Source organism: Asterias amurensis, chromosome 5 (assembly GCF_032118995.1).
Source record: "Asterias amurensis chromosome 5, ASM3211899v1".
Taxonomy (NCBI): Eukaryota; Metazoa; Echinodermata; class Asteroidea; order Forcipulatida; family Asteriidae; genus Asterias; species Asterias amurensis.
This window is the reverse complement of record NC_092652.1, coordinates 2,132,669-2,149,847: the sequence shown is the minus strand read 5'-3', so window position 1 is coordinate 2,149,847 and position 17,179 is coordinate 2,132,669. Positions and strand designations below refer to the sequence as shown.

Here is a 17,179-nt window from a genome sequence, read left to right as displayed (position 1 = left end):
AACCCCAGGGTGGATAAGAGGCCGGGGAAGAAGTGGAAGTGAATCGGGAAGCTGCTACACAATGGGCCCAGACTATGACACAACACACCATGACGAGGAGTACATCGATGAGATGCTGTACTGTCCAACCTCACGAGCAGCAAGGAGGAGGGTTTCAATGCAGCTGAGACGTGGAAACTTTGCCTTGTCTGCTCTCTCTAAGGAGCGGGCCAAGGATTTTGAAGATTTTGATAGTAGTGATTATATAGAAGATGATATGTTTGGTGATATCGAGGATGATGGGGATGAGGAAGGAGGGGAAGAAGACGAGGAGGAGGAAGCTGGCGGGGGAGAGAACAATCTTAAGGATGAAGACACTGTGGAGGATGTGAGGTGTCATGATCTTCACCAAGATCTTGAGTACGATGAAGAGTTTCATCCTCTTCCTCGTTATCATCCTGGGGAGCAGCATCGTCATTACCTTCATCATCCATTAGAGACAGTTGATCTTGAAGAAACAAGGAGAACACCTTCGGGCACCCACATACAACGGCACAAACGTAAACAGTCTGGGAAAAGATGACTTGAAGTAACGTACCAGTGCAATAAAGTTGTGTCTCAAATTTAGTTTTGCGTGTACATTTTGTAAATTATGGACAACCACACCTTAGAGAACTTATGCTTTATCTAAAATACGTTATTGCAAAAAAAAAAAAAAAAAACTGTTGGTACCTTTTTGATATACTGTGTAGGATTGTTATGCATCCTTAGAAACTATCACATTATTGCTATAAACTCTAGCTTATTTTACCTTCCTATTTTTTTATTTTTGGGGTTGAACAAAGAATTGACTAGAGTGGGATTCGAACCAACGACCTCCGGATTAACGTTTTGCTAACATTTCTCAGTGAGTTGATCAACTCTTTAAAACCATTAAACTTTACTGGTTTTTGTAGGGCGGCACAACTGTCCATATAACTAATAATAATAATAATAATAATAATAATGGAAATTTATATAGTGCCTATCCATGTAAACATGCTCCTGGGCGCTGAACAATTAAAAGAAAACATATTAAAATCCATACAATAACTAGCTGTGTACTGGCAGATGCATTCATCTCATGATATTAAATTGCAGAATGGCATAGTTATCATTCAACACAAAATCACAGTGTGGGTGACATTGGTCACACAGGAGGAGTGTACATGGTTTTAAACATTTAAAAAATATTTTGGGCAGCCGTCTTGTTTTTATTTTATACAATTAGTGGGACCAAATTTAAAGGGTCTGTGTTGTCTTGGTCAAAGCAGGCGTGTGAATGTACAGTACAATAGATGTTAAATTTGCATCGGGGATAAAGAATATTAATTTTGGTTTTTACCCATACACCGATGTGTGTTAGCACTGTATACTCAGTACTTTCCCGAGTCCTGTGAAAAAATATCACAGGCATGTTACTCGGGTGGGATTCGAACCCACGACCCTTGCAATTCTAGAGCAGTGTCTTACCAACTAGACTATAGTCTAGTTGGTAAGACACTGCTCTAGAACCAAAATTAATAATGTACAGTACATCGAATTATGAAGTCTCACCTAGCCTAATAATAGGTATCTTCATCTGTGCTGTATTATAATACCAAAGTAGCCAAGGCTAGTCTCTCGCCCACTCGCTGGCTGTCCCTTGGTATCATATCTATGGAGAGCTTTTGTGCTGTAACTGGGTGAGAGTTAATAATTCTATGTCCAGCCTGTTTTGCTCATTACAACACAGCCCCTTTGATTCCACGTCTACATGAACAGCTTTCGTTATGGCTATGGCTCTGGCTAGTTGTGTCTCTGGCTGTAATTATTGCTGTGGCTATTGCTTTGGTAAATTTGTTTCATTAGCAGTTACTTTCAACTTTAAAAATTTGCAACAACACAGAAGTCTGCAATTTTTTTGCGCCATAAAGTGCTTGCTTAACTAAGCATACTGTGAGTTAAATTGTCAAAGTAGAATTTTTATTTCCTGTAAGCAAAAAGCTAAGGAAGTTCGTTATGTAAAGATTAATTTATGTAAAATTTTAAATAGTTTGAGCAATTTACATTTCTTGCAGTTATAAATATTGAAAAGTAATACAGCTCTAAATGTTGTTTTGTGAGATCTGCATAATTGAATCATCATGTTTTTGTGATTATGTGTTGTTATTTATTTTTTATTTTTAACTTTATCTTTACATGAACGGTTTCTATATTACCTTGTGATAGTTTTTTTTTAAGATGAATTCATGAGAAAATATTAAATATTGTGGTTTTGATAGAAATTACATAGTGGTGATGAGGTAAAGGTGTTGGGTTGTTCATTACTCAGACAAAAAAGGGTCAAAAAGCAAAAAATGTTAGAAACCAATGTCAAATTTATTTCCATGCATAAAAGTACCGATATTTTTATATAAAAATTTACAAAGATTGAAAAAGTACTTCTGAAAGTAATTGTTCCTTTAATCTTATGAAATTCCTAATCACTTATGTACAGCTTCGGTTCAAAATAGTAAACAGGTAAATATAAAGAGTACTATATTGTTGTAAATAGATGTTAAAAATATCTTGGTTTTCCAGAAAAGCTTTATTTTAGTGTAAGATAAGTAAACAAAATATGATGGCAGCTTTAAATTATATGAGTTGATCCTGATAAGATGTATGGCCATTCGTTTTAAAGAAATGTGCTTATTTTGTTGTAGTTTTCACGAAGCAACATCACAGTGGTAAAGCTGCGTGTGGAGGCATTGACGTGGCTTAAGTTTTCAACGTCGCAGTTTCAATTTTATTTCTTTGTTTGAAATTAAAAATTCTTTACAGTGTTTGAAAATGATTTTTTAAAGGATAAGAAAGTTTCTCTAGGTTAAAAACTTTGAGTGTCAAATGACATTACTGTAACCAAACAAAACGTGAATTGATACAAATATCGTTGATAACATGTTATGACATCACTGCAATTTGTGAAAAAAAAATGTATATTTCAAGCAATATGTCACTTCGTGAAACTGCTACAAATTACGAGACTCAAAATGGTGGATTAAGGACGTTTGGTAGTTGCCCTTTCTTGCATTTAAATGTTTGTTAAAATTGTGCTATACAAATTATTGCTGACATTAAAAACCTCATCATATAATTTGCGCGAAGTTAAAGTAAAGGATAAGCTTGCTAATACTCCCGGGTGCAGAGAAGCAATTTATGGGAGCCTAAATCCAGTTTATTGCAGTGCTTTTACGTATAACTTTGGAAATCTAAATGACACATCGCTTATTTGAACTTAGCATCGGACAGTAATAAGTTGCTTTACTAAACTGAGTGGTGATGAAAAGTTTAGAAATAAAGTTTTTAGATACAAAATAGTTTTAATGCAATCTTTAAATCTTCAAACGTGGTATATTTTTCCTTAATTTGTATCATCGGTTAAGTGCAAATACATACAATAAAAACAAATCGTTTCACTAATTCTTTACAAACTCCTTGCATTATGCTCTAATTTGAGTCTTATTTCTGATGTTGGGGTCCCTTGGAGGTATCGGCAAAAGTGCTAAAAAGCATTAGAATTATTTATGTTAAGTCTATAGATATTATGTAGGGTTAGGTCGGCACTTTTACCCGGTACTCGATAGTAATGTCCTACGTTTTTCCAAGGGCCAATATGACGCCTGGTTTAGCCGTCCTCAGCTGGCAGCAATGATGGGGTTCGATCGGCAGGCCGGTGTCAGATGCAACTGTGTCCGCCATGCAATACTGTCCGCTCCGGACACTTTTGCATATGCAATCGTGTCCGGGGCTACGCAAAAACCGTCTGGCGGACATGTACATGGATGGCTGTACCCAACGACCGAACATTTCCCATGTCATTCATGACATGCACTTAGCTTGTAAAAAATTGCGAACGTGTTCCGTCGACCAATGGCGTTTAATTTACTGCATGCAAAGGTTTTGCACGGGAGCGGACATAACTGCCTATTTTTTATGCAAATTGAATGTGTCTGGGCGGACATGCAGCAGCGTCCGTGCGGACACGATTGCATATGCAAAACCGTCCGGCAGACATTATTGCATATGCGATAATGTCCTCCGGGTAGTATTGCATAGAGGACATAATTGCATGCGACACCGGCTATCGGCAAGCGAGTCGAGGTCGAGCGCCTCACATTTTCTTTAGGTCCCCGGCCTAAGCTGGCAGGTCGCTTTCGTTGATATACCGGCTATGTGCCTTTTAGCATACAAAAGCACTCGAAATAATATAGTGCTGAGAATCGAGTAATATATATAGGGTTAATGTAAAACTGGTGTTGGTATTAATATACCTCTTTCATGGGTACAGAGAAAGTTGTGTAAAAAAAACATGTTAGATTGTCATTTTAAGGTAAAAATTGCCATTGTAAGGTAATATCAGCCGATGCCCACAGTGACTGACGGGTAATGAAAGTGATATTACGTCCGCACAGGAAAATTTGAAATCAATTAAAATAATCAACGCATTGTACAAGAATAACTTAAACAACCGTTTTATCACTTTGCGCCATAAGATCAGATTAAAAACTATATGTTCAAAGTTACCAACCGGAATATGCAGAATTCATTAATTGTTGGGTGTGTGGGTGAGTAATTTATCGCTCTTATATGTAGCACTATATTCACAAACTTCAATGTTGGTCATTGTCATCACAAACAGATGTACATTTTGTAATAGATAATTACTCTTATGAGGACGATTGTTAATCAAAATGCCTATAACCATTGACTTTACCAATAAGTTAATAAGAATCAGGTGGTACCTTAAATGCAATATGGTTGTACATTTATTATATTTAATGTTGATAATTCTTGTACTAGAACGTTAATGCAATTATTGTATACCGTATGCTGACAATCGAGCTGGTGCTCTAAGACAATGAGGGACAATAACAATGGTCACTCAGTGGCGTAACCAGTTTATGGAAGCGGGGCGGGGGGAAATGTGTTGTTCTGCACTACGAAATTGCCACTTGCTTTTCACAATCGATTTTAAAAAGGGAATCCGTAAAAAAAACATCAGGAAATTGTTTGAGGATGGCATTCTATTGTGCGTAAGAAAACAAATTGCGGCCGGCATAAGCTAGTGGGGAAGAGATATCGAATCATTTATATTTTGCATTTCAATCTCTTTTGGGATCGGGACAAGGGGGTTGAGAGGTTCTGAGGCCCGGGGATACCATCCCATCAGCCCCCCTTTGGTGGTGACGCCACTCGGTGCCGACTGAAATATCATATATTTGAATGATTTTGCTGAGCTTCAAACGAAGAAGTAGTGTGGACTTTTATAATTACGGCTGATGGATATCTCCTCAGTGTCATGTAAAATTATTTTCAAATTATTTTAAACTTGATTTTCTGTTTGAAATAAAGCTACATGCTTCTCATAAGAACAACTATTATGTGTCCTCTATATTGTTAAAACATTTCAAAACAATAACTATGTGGGAGTGCAGCATGAATTTTGCACACATCGGGTAAAACTATTGTTGACCAAGCATACTCAAAAACGTATAGAATTGCGTTGTGACGGGAATTTAAACAGACTGGTAGCAAGTCTACTACATTCACCGTCGCGTTCGCGCATGCGTACGGCGGAAAGATATTCTTTACCAAAAGTAGTTCCACATCCGGTACTTTCCAGTTTTTATTATTAGTGCGTTTAAGGCCTACTTCGCTCAACTCAAATAAACCAAGCCATATAAGTATGAACTTTAACCTGTGACATCACCATTTGTTTACAAAGAGCCATGACTTTCTGAAGGCACAAGATTTGTACATAAAAAACTCAAAAGAAAATTATTTTTTTACTTTAATTGTTGAGATTGTTATTACAAACATTGGGAACAAGTGGGTGCATCTCAAACGTTCAGCTACTAGCTTATAACTCTTGCATTTATATGTGGAAAATACATGTAATGAGTATGACACACACAAACTAAAGTGTCCATATGATATCAAACGGGTTATTTTATCATGTGAATGTACATCAGTGGCCCCGGGTGGCACGGTAGGAACTGAACCGCTGAACTGGAAGTAGTGTCACGAAACCGCTTGCATGTACATGTATTCGGTTTTTACCCTACACTTCTGAAACGCGTAGGCATAATGTGACCATGTGACTGATGATGCCAAAAGGTGCCATTTTTCGCATGGAGCGTCATGATTTTGTGCTACCTGTCATTAGACTGGCAAACTAGTTATTTCAGCATTAGTTGCTTTTGTCCGGGGAAAATAAATGCGTCATTCATGTGTAAAGGAACCCGCAAAAAAAACCCCTTATATTTGTACATCTCGATCTCCTGTACATGTGTAAACTGTCCAGATCGGATACCTCACAGAAACTTCTTTAATGCGTGTGTCGTGGTTTTTGTGGGGGTTGGGGCTTTGGGAGCTTTCATACGCTCAAAAACCGCCGTGAATATTTCAGTTGCTTTTCCATCCCGTTTGATAGGTCTACAAATACGAACCACGCACCATGGAACTGCAATGGAACTAGGGGACACTCCTGACACTAAACGGAAATGGTGACCTTTATGGTGCAGCAGCAGATGCCCATTGTGATTCGTCAGGGACGGCCTCCTATTGGATGATATCACCGTAATAATGAATATTCATAAAAGGGTACGCGCCAGCTCGCTTTTCTATTGGAGGTTTCCAGCCCGCCCTCGTGACGTGCATCTGGTGAGAAATCCATCCTTAGGTTTTGCGTACAAAATAATTGACGCAATATTGGGCGCCATTAATTACAATAGCTGGTACTCGGTAAGCAGCGCAATGAATTCCTAATGTACAAACTTGGTGACCGGTCTGCTGCTGGTTCGACCTCATGCAATGAAGTAAGAGCGCGGTCGTTTGTGTGTACGCATTGTACTCGGTGTGTGTGTGTGACGTGTGGTGTACTGTGGACAAAGTAAATGTTGGCATTTCAGATGGTAATCAACGTCAAGTTTTTCTCACATTCCCCCGAATTGTTCCAGACTTGTGTACGCCAGTCTCGGCCCCTTGTGTCTCCATTGTTCTCGAGTTGATCGTAAGTGTACTGCTGTTTTGGTGTAATGTGTAGAAACTTAAGTTTTAAACGATAGGTTATTGTGCACTGGACGACTGTGTCGACCGAGTGTCTAGTTTTGAGATGGGATCGGGAACGGCCAGACGTTAGCGTTTTGCATGCAGAGCAGGTGCAGCGCAGGCATGAACTGCTGCGCAGAAAAAACCAAGCGCCATCTTGGATTTCGGCCGTGATTATTTTGGTCTGTCTTTTTCTGTCTTCTTTTCGAATGTTTAGTTAGATTTTGTCAGTGTCTGTCAGTATATTTTCACTTAACAGTCAGATGTGCGGTTTTGTGTGTTGGCTGTTTTTGTTGGTTGGGGGACGTTTTTGTCTCCCAGACTCTGACAATCTCGGTCTGCTGCTTGTTGGACTGTGGATGTGGAAGGCACCTGACTGAAATAATTAAATCACTATCTCAATAGGCCCTATCTGGTTTTTTTTTTAACTTGTTAAAAAAAAATTGCCCTCTTGTTACCCTCTCAATCTTTCCAATACACAAAATCCTTCGATTTTTCAGTGTTTGTTCTCACCGTACTGGTGGTCAGTGGTATTTTACAACAATTTTAAAATAAAATAAATTAATTAATAAATTAAAATTAATGTTTTGGCAATTTTTTAAATATATTTTTCTAGCGAATTAGGATTTTATAACTTTTTTTTTAGACGCAACCACTTTTTCACTAATTTTTCCAAAAGGGATATCTCATTTATAAGTAAGGTTTTTCGTGAATAGCAAAATATCAAGAGAGGGCGCCGTTGAACCCATACAAAGATATAGGCGATGCCTGCGTGAGTCGTGCATGACAACATACATCGCATGGAATCCCATCGCATAGCAAACTGCCCCATCTGCCTTCTGAATCACGATAAACCTTATTGAGGTAAATAAGATACTATGTTATTTCATATTGAACCGCGGTGCTGAGCTTGTTCAGTCCAACCGCTTACTGTGCTTGTTGACTCAGTTGGGCTTGGTTTGGGTCGCCGAAACGCACTCTAGTTGTGACCATGAGCTTCAAACATTGCAACTTATTTATTAACTTTTGGCAGAAGATATTTTACCAGTGAAGTAAATTGAAAATTGCTTAAAAACTACGATGCAAGAAATACTGTTTATGCGCAGGTAACCAAACGATTAATCCTCCCTAATCCTCCCACAGTTTAATCCTGCATTATGAATCATCAGAGTTACGACGAGCATTGACGATGATCATTAGTGTTGTAGCCACGGTGGGCGATGCTGGGCGGGCCTGCCCAGGACTCACAATTTTTGCCCAGCACTCTGACAAAAATACATTATGCTGCCCAACCCAGATTTCAAATATTGTCCACTTTGCATTGATCTGAGATACAGCTGATGATAATAAGTATCAAATTTTACAGAGAAAGAACACAGTAAAAAGGCCATTGAACTTATTGCATGGCCCCATGACACAGTTTGGAAACCTGGCCCACTTCAGCAATAATGGCCCCATAATTAAACATGAATAATTTTGTTGATCCCCTTGCCCACGGTAGACTTCCAACAAAATTTGATTAATGAAATCGAGTTTTAAATTAATTTTTATTGTTTGTCACTTTTTTTGTAAAGTTTGGTTTTGAGGAGTTCAAACAGCTCTCCTCCAATCACACGGTTGCATTAGGAAGAAACTATAAATAAAAATATTAAACTTGCGTCTCGTGCAAACATATTATGTGTGAAAACTCATTTTGGGGTAGTTGCGATAACGTAACCCTCCTCCCATCGGGAGGACCCTCCTCCCATCGGGAGGAGGGTTATGTTATCGCAACTAATTTTGGGGAATGTTGGCTCTGAAAAGCCTGTCTTACAGTGGTTATGAGTTCAGTTTCTACCAGCTAACTGCTGATTTTACAATGACTAAAATTATTTAAGTGTTGTCGTCTAGTTACTGAATCACAATTTATTGATTTGTGCATTCATAATCATAGACGTTAAACCACTGTTTGTGTGAGAGAGATTGGCTGTTGCCAGTTTAGCATTTATATCCCCTTGTGGGAGCTTTGATGTGTTTCCTCTATTTCTTAAAATGATTTTTTGTATTTGTTTGGAATCATTTCTCACAAATTTCTCCCCATATTTTGGTGACTTGACACCCAACTTATGGGGGCGATAAGATCGGTATGTCTGGCCCAATGCCAGTCATTGTTTGTTCGTTTGCTTGGTAATGAATCTATTGAAGTTGCGGGAACACTTTTGGAAGATAGAACAGAGTTAGAACAAACACTGACATACATTAAAGTCACCTGGAAATAGAATTTTTCTTTCAGTAGAGTATATGTTTCTGAACAATAACATATTTTTTTTTTTTAATTGTTTTTAATGATTTTTATGTTTAAAAAAATAAATAACATTGTGTGGGGGTGACTCCGCCTACCCCTTTTGTGATGTCAATCGAGGCAGACTTTGCCTTGATCGAAATCGAACACACGTACGTGCAAGTACATCCAAGTCCTAGTCGTGAGTTTTACGTTTCGAAAAAGTTTTTTTCTTGCATTTTTCCGCCAACGTTGACCAGGTGTACTGCTGCTGGATGCAGCAAGACAACTAAAGATGGGGTCAGTTTGCAAAGTCGTCCGGTCCGACGTCTTTTCCAGCGCTGTCCAGCAAACACTTCGAGCCGCCGTGCATTGAGAATTCGGAATACATGACACTACACATTTTGACATGAACAGAAAAGTTCTTTTCTAAAACATGACGCCATCCTAACAATTTTTCCAGCTAGTCGGGAAGTCGAAGAAGGTACCTGAAAGACGTAACAAACCTAAAGGAGCATTTGCCTGACGTGAAAAAACGAGGAATTGTTTCAACTTTGAGGGCATGTTTTTAGCTTGCGCCAAGTGACACTATATTGTGTTGGCACTGCATGGGATTCATCGCGCCTCGATTGACGTCACGAACAGCGCCCTCTCGGGTCAGGCTTTTTTTCAAATTTGTAAATAACATGGAAACTAATTTTTTTAACCTTAGTTAATTATTTATTCATATTCCACTCATCAAAACAAACATTTTAGTGACAAAAGCTTTATTTTGACAAAATACCACTTCCAGGTGACTTTAATCATTTAGTCTATGTATATATTTTTTTAAGAGCCCTTAGTAGAGTAACTATAGCAGCGGTCAGTAAACTGCTGATGTAACTCACAAAATCAAAATCGTGATTATAATTTTCTATTCTTTGTTATTTTCACATCTTACAGAACTGAGTGATAGACTATCATGCCTCAAAGTACACGGCAAACATCCAACGTTGCCAAGGCAAACGTTCTGCTAATATGCGACGAGGATGTCTTGTCAGACGTGCAGAAACTCATCTACACACAACATGAAGAGAAACTGAACGAGTACAACAAAGCCGTGGAAGCTTACAACAAAGCCTATAACAAATCCAGCTCTGGTAGTTCAGGCGTTAGCCAAGCTGTTCCCCCCAAGGGAAATGCCGTTGTTCAAAATGGCATCTCTAATCAACCGCTGCAACAGAAGATTCAGCCGCAGAAACAGACAGTTTTAGTATCGACATCATCCGGTGTAAGCTGGCAACAACAAGCGCAAATAGTGACACAGATTGGAGGTCAAAGCGTTCTCCCTGTTGTGACCAAACCTCGAACCACTCTCCAGCAATTCGTTAGTCCTGTCAATTCAATTGGGCAAAAGACCATCATACAGGTACCAGGCAGAACAGACTTATCAGGTATGCAGGTTATCAGTGTACCTGGTAATACCGGGTACCAGCTTGTCATGGCGCCGCAGTCTACAACTATACCAAGAATGGGAACATCGGTTTTATCATCACCCATCACTGTGGCTCGGACCAATCCACAACCTATTGCCATTCGGAGTTTCACCGCGCCAGCAGCTCCGTTGATTCAAAGCCCCACCTTGAGTCAGATTGTAACAACAAAGGTTATATCCAATCCCATCTCAACAAGACCTGTAACTGTTGCATCTGTAAATGTGTCTGCTGGAAAGTCTGATACCCAAACAGTCAGTTCCACTAGTGGTGTGAAACGATCCGCCCCACCGGACAGTAGCCCTATCCTTAAACGGTTAAAGTTGAATAGTGATCCAGTCGAGCCAGATTTCGAGAAGAATTACTATGGGTATAAGAAAGGACGGTCGTGGTGGGATGATGAAAAGCCTAGGGGAAGCTTCCGGTGCTATGTGTGTAACAAGAAGTTATCCACAAACATTCGCTACATGCAGCACATCAAGCATCACTTGGACAATGAGCAGCAACTAAACTCCTCCGTCAATAACGTTGTCAATTGCCGTTCTTGCTTCAAGCATTTCACCACACCGTATCAATTGCAGATGCACGTTGAGAAAGCCCACATGTATTGCAAACATAGATGCGGTATTTGTGAGCAAGCATGCGAGGACAGTGGTGGGTTAGTCAAGCATCTCGCCAAGAGTCATCCAAAACTTCAGATGCCTTACGTCTGCGGTGTCTGTAACTACATGACCTCCTTCTATGATGACCTCGTCAGCCACTTCTCCAAACAGCACGAAGGAAGCAAAGCCCTCATGTGCCCCTTCTGCGTGCGTATCATCAGATGCAACAACTCTTTCTTGCGCCATTGTAAAACGCATCTTTCCGTGTCGATGAAGAATGGTTTATTCCGCTGCCGAAGCTGTAAACTGATGTTTTTGAACAGCACCATGTTGAAGGACCACATTAATAAGGATCATGTTCAACATAGGCAAAAGGATCGTAACGGTGTCCCCCAGATGGCTCCTTACAGAGGAAAGCAAGCCATCAACACGACCTCTGAGAAGAACGCCAAGACAGTGTCAAAACCAATGCCTGTTAAGATCGCACCGTCTTTGTGGACAAGGAAGGAAATCATTCGACCAAAGGGGGCACTAAGATGCCTCGAGTGTGGAACTTCGACAAATGTTAGTAGAGATCACTTCCGTAAGAAGATGGCCTGCACCTTATGTAAATACGTCACCTACTGTGGGGGTGCTTTTGCAAATCACATGATAGCATTTCACAAGGCGGGTTCCGCACCAAAGGTCCACCACATCCGGAAGATCACCGTGAATAATGGCCGGATGCTCTTAGGTTGCAAGAAGTGTGAATTCAGCACCCTGTCTCCCACCCTCATGGCATGTCACATCGAAAGCTGCCCTCGTGGTCATACCATGATCGAGTCATTCAAAGTGCGAACGAGTAGTCTAATGACATCTAGACATTTCAAACGTGAGATAATACAAATCGATAGAGAAGCTCTTCGCAGGGCTAACAAGAAAAACTCTGATGATGACGACGATGATGAAGTGATAGTGATTGAAGATGAGGTGCTGGTTGACCTTACTGATGATTTACCAAGCACCAGTAAATCAGAGAACAGTGACAAAGACAATGAATCAGAGAACAGTGACAAAGATAGTAAATCAGAGAACGGCGACAAAGATAGCAAATCAGAGACCAGTGACAAAGACAGTAAATCAGAGAACGGTGACAAAGATGAAGAAGCGAAAAAGTCTCCAATGAAGATTGGAAACTTGTCGGTGAAGCTGGAGAAATTACCAGCGAATATTACAGCAGACAACTCTCAAACTAAAGAAGACAATGACAGTAAAAACAACAAAGATACTAGCGAAACTAACAAAGACACCAGCGACAATCAGCAATCAGATGCTGAAGATGCGAAGGTTGAAGGTCGGAGATTGAGAAGTAAAACATCTAACAAAGATAAGGAGGAAGGAGATCAGCCTGTCAACGGGAAAGAAAAAATGATCCAACTCAAGGAAGTACAAATCAAACTGGAACAAATAAGTGCTGTGTAATGCTAGGTAAATGTGGACGTGTAACCTTTGACCTGTATCACATCGGTACTTCCACAGTTTTTGATTTGAACTGTACATATTGTACATTTTAAGTTTCTTCAGTTAACACCAAAGTATTAGTGAGCACCTTTTTTCTTCTCTCTCAATTCTCACATCATTTATAGTGAGACCCACAAAAAGGGCACATCACTGCATCAACAACATAAAATTGCAGGTGACACAATTTTCCTTTAGTAGGTCACCAATGTTGACAATTGTGTAGTCAGTGAAATTTGCTTCAATTGGTACACACTTCTACCCAAGTTTACTAAATGGCTCTTGCCACACAGTTCCGAAAGATTGTGGAAGTCCACAGTACACAAGCCATGGGGTTTCTGCTCAATACCGTTTTCCAATCACTGTTTTCCTATACTGTTTTCCAGATAAAACCCATGAACTCAGTGCTTGGGCCTTTCTCAAACCCCGACTTTGGCTGCGCGTGCTGCATACGCTTTGGCTCCGCGTGCTGCGTACGCAGTAGAAACGCAGCGAGAACGAACAGACCAACAATTTTTGGAGCAGCATGTTTTTTTGCCTGCCTGGTAGGTCGAACATCAGACTGCACCAGGAGCCGGAGCTCATACCGAGGTGTGAGAAAGGCACCAAGACTGGAAGTTATGGTACCTCTGGGAGTCTGTGGCTCCTATGTAGCAGTTTGAGTCACCAGCTTACCATATTAACACCAATTGGACAAGCACAAAACTATATGGCGATAATTATTTTGAGTAATTACCAAAAGTGTCCACTGCCTTTAAAGGTTTTTTTTGAAGGGTGACAAACAATTTCTTTCAATATTCAACCCAAGGTCCACATGTTTTGAAATGTTGTATTCTGTAAGACTGAGGCCAGGTAATATAGCACCATAATTAGAACAGCTTTAGTGCTGAGCTACATCTACAATGATTTTGAATTTTGTCGGAGTGAGAAAAGATCCTAGCACATCACTCGTGTGAGTTATATTTATTGTTCAATTCCGCTGTTTGTCAGGGTTCTTTATAGTGAGATTGGTTATTACACGTTATTGATGAATACATGTAAGCGCAGTTGCTTCAACCACAAAAATAATTTGTAAAAAATACTTGACAAAAACTTGTGGAGAACATGTCGTTTCTGTGGCCGATATTTTTCTTCTTAGAAATTCAATGTATTTTAACACAATGGGTTCAAGGTCTTTGTACATCATATTCCATGCATGGCAGCACGATGGTTTGAATGTTCACTGACTTTGTGTAACGTGACGTTAAAGTTTGCAAGTTACAAATCATTGGCTCAGTGCTATTAAGGTGTTATTGAAATTTCATACAAAAAAATCTGTGTAAGTTTGTAAATGAATCAAATTCCACAATTAAATTTTTTTCTTAGAAATGAAATGTTTCTTTTTGCCAACAGTTAGTTTGGAGACCCCTCACGAACAAATCCCCTCCATTTACCAGGAGCTCCAAAATATGCAAAAGTGATTGGATAAAATATTCCCCACTCTGCCTTCACCTCAACCCCTCACCAGTTCTAAAAGTTGTATATTCTAAACTTTAATGGAAAATCTTCACTTGCCACTTACATGTATTCTCATACGAGACATCGGTAGGTTTGGGAGAAGAAGCATTGCGTTCATTCTTAAGCTTTTGGAGCAGAAATCGGGTAACTCAGTTTGAGTCTTTTGATTATTAGGGGATGGGTAGGATAAAATTGTAAGATCTATCAGGGTTGTCCATTAACTTAGTCAGTGACTAGCAAGAAGAACAACTTCGCTTTTTATTTCTCCGATCCCCAGCTTTTTCACTTGTCCATATTTCATTTTGAATAAGGATGTTTTTCAACACTGAACTAGCCTGCTGGACCACTTGGAGTGAAGTTTCAATGGTCCTCAGGTGTTATAAATGACATTTGGCCAACAGACCAATGTTAACGGAGAACACTGTTCATTATTGTCATGTGATAGGCATGGATTGTTTAAAAAATATCTGCTGTATTATGGTTTCATTTTAAGAACACATTTTGATGTATATAAAGTGTATAAAAACTTACAATAACAAACAAATTTTGTAAAGATAAAATTTTGTACAAAAACCAGATTAGAATGTAAGGCTACTTTGGCAAAGCATACATCTAACAAATATTATCGCACTAGGGCTAGGAAGTGTCCCTAGTTAATGTGTTATTTGCCTCCAAATTGTCAGTTTTAGCTTAATAGTAGAATAGTAATGAAGTGTTAAGAAGTCCTTTGAATAACACTATACGTTTCGACCCTAGCAGAGTCTTTATTGAAGGTTACAGAACTTTACCTTAAATTGGGTAAAATAATATGTAAATTTAGTTGGAGAATAATTATCTTTGAAAATAAGTAATTCATGCTCCTTTGCAGGATCAAAGGAAGGTAGGGTCAAAACTAACTAAGGTAATGACCCTTGGAAAAAGGGTTTAATTTCCATCCAAACACCCACTAGTTATAATTATGGTAATGGTGTTCAAAATCTTGCAAAACTATTTCTTCTGAAATGCAGAGTTTTGGAGATAGCAATTTCTGTCACCTAGCTAAATGTTTTCAAGTTCAACGTTCTTGATAATATGTTTTTGGAAAGGCATTTTTTATTGGAATGTTTCAAGGGGCAGCAAGGCAATGACCAGGGGCAAATTGCTTCCACTGCTTCAAGCCTAGTAAGTACACGGTGACAGTTTTTTGCTGTTTTCTCATCAGACAGATAATTTGTCCTGTAAATCAACGTTACATTTACAAAGGCCAATATATTAACTGTACTGTATAAGGGCCCTCACAGAGGTTCTCTTCACCAAACACATTCCTTGATTTCACCAAGAAGCAAGTGTAAGATCTGGGCCCAGTTTCATAGACTGCATAAGCAGAAAAAACGATCAAAGCACAACAGTATAGTGCTAACCAATATAAGGCTACAGCCAGCCTATTCATACAACTTGTCCGTTTTTGTTGAGCAGAAAGCAGAGTTTTCTATAAAAATTGGGCCCCAGTCACGGCCCAACTTCATAGAGTCGCTTAACCACAACAAATTTTGCTTACCAGAATAAGGTAACCTACATGTACAGCCAAAGTACCATGTAAAATTTGAAATCTAAGACTGGTGTTCTGCGTACTTTCGCTTAGCAGAAAATTACTTTAAGCATAATGATCTGCTTATGCAGCTCTTTGAAAGTGGGCCCTGTATTTTGATTCTAATCGCTGAACAGACTGATGTACTATTTTAATGCAAGGAGTTGACGTCAATTTTTGCTGGATCAGAAAATGATGTTGAAATTATCTTTTTGAAATGACAACAATTTTCAAAAGGGAGAAAATTTTAAAGGGAAATTGGAGCAAGAGTGATAACAAGTAGTATCTTCAAGTATGCGCTAATCCACCAATCAGATTCGCAGAATGGAGTGGTGATAAAAACCTTTATTGCACGGCTAATATAACTACCTGCGTCTTGTGTGTTGTATGTCACGCGCCAAGTTTACTTGAAGATAAATTCACTATCACACGTGCGCTTGTGGAAATACTGAAAATATAGCGTGTCTGCGTCACATATTAATGGGACGCAGAAGTGCTTTATTTTTCCGTATTCCACTCGCGCTTGTGTGATAACTTAATCCATTGTAATGTTTTTTTTGTAACACTTCCTTGTAGGTTGGGCTTTTTATGTAGATAATTCCAGTCTTTTTTTTTTTTGTTAATCAATTTTTGTTAGTAATTCACAAAATGTGTTCAGCATACAAGATCGAAAATACTGAGCTGATCAAACAAATTATTCATTTTATTTAAATATGTAGTGTACTTTGATATTTTGCTTTCTTTTTCTATATTCTTCAATGCATTATGCTAATTTGGTTTACTTTGCTGTCCGCCGAAGCTCACTCTTGGACAAACAGCAAGAAATTGCTCATAACTTGTATCCTACATTTGAATATACAGTAGACTGTAGGTCAACACAAATTTAGATTTATTTCCTGTTGAAAACTTCAAAACTAACCGTGTATTTTTATGACAGCTGTATGATAGTCATTGCTTAAAAGAATTGCAACAAATGAGCAACTTGGTAATAAAACATTAATGTATTTAGAATTGAAAATGAATGTCTTCTGCAACTATTTGATCTTGATTTTGTTGTTAATTCCATGTCACTAACCACATGCAATTATTTAGTGATCCTTCAGCTGAAAAGTATGTACATGTAGATTTGTAGGTCGGCCCTCGTAGTGGATAAAATCTTCCTAGTTTTTTCCTTGGACCAAATATTATGTTAACG

The 17,179-nt window shown here is 38.9% G+C and overlaps 2 protein-coding genes across 7 annotated transcripts in view; both read left to right on the top strand.

Moving 5' to 3' along the window:
- LOC139936957 (uncharacterized) overlaps positions 1–5,391 on the top strand; it is a 47,552-nt gene extending 42,161 nt beyond the window's left edge. For 3 of the 5 annotated variants that reach the window (XM_071931827.1, XM_071931826.1, XM_071931825.1), the window contains one exon: positions 9–5,391. In XM_071931827.1, the coding sequence (XP_071787928.1) occupies positions 9–562 (554 nt within the window). In that variant the 3' untranslated portion in view covers positions 563–5,391. The remainder of the gene's footprint in view (positions 1–8) is intronic. The other 2 variants (XM_071931829.1, XM_071931828.1) reach the window with 2 other exon arrangements.
- A 1,412-nt stretch (positions 5,392–6,803) lies between these two features.
- On the top strand, positions 6,804–17,162 carry LOC139936892 (uncharacterized). 2 transcript variants are annotated; one of them, XM_071931701.1, is made up of 2 exons: positions 6,804–6,857; positions 10,292–17,162. In XM_071931701.1, the coding sequence occupies exon 2, from the start codon at positions 10,311–10,313 to the stop codon at positions 12,882–12,884; it is 2,574 nt and encodes an 857-aa protein (XP_071787802.1). In that variant the 5' UTR covers positions 6,804–6,857; positions 10,292–10,310; the 3' UTR covers positions 12,885–17,162. The 2 variants fall into 2 exon arrangements, with proteins under 2 accessions (XP_071787802.1, XP_071787801.1); XM_071931700.1 differs by lacking the exon at positions 6,804–6,857 and adding an exon at positions 6,875–7,051.
- The last annotated feature ends 17 nt before the right edge of the window (positions 17,163–17,179 follow it).

Bases quoted from the DNA above. Each gene is read 5' to 3' on its own strand.
- LOC139936892 (XM_071931701.1), top strand. From the start codon at position 10,311: ATGCCTCAAAGTACACGGCAAACATCCAACGTTGCCAAGGCAAACGTT.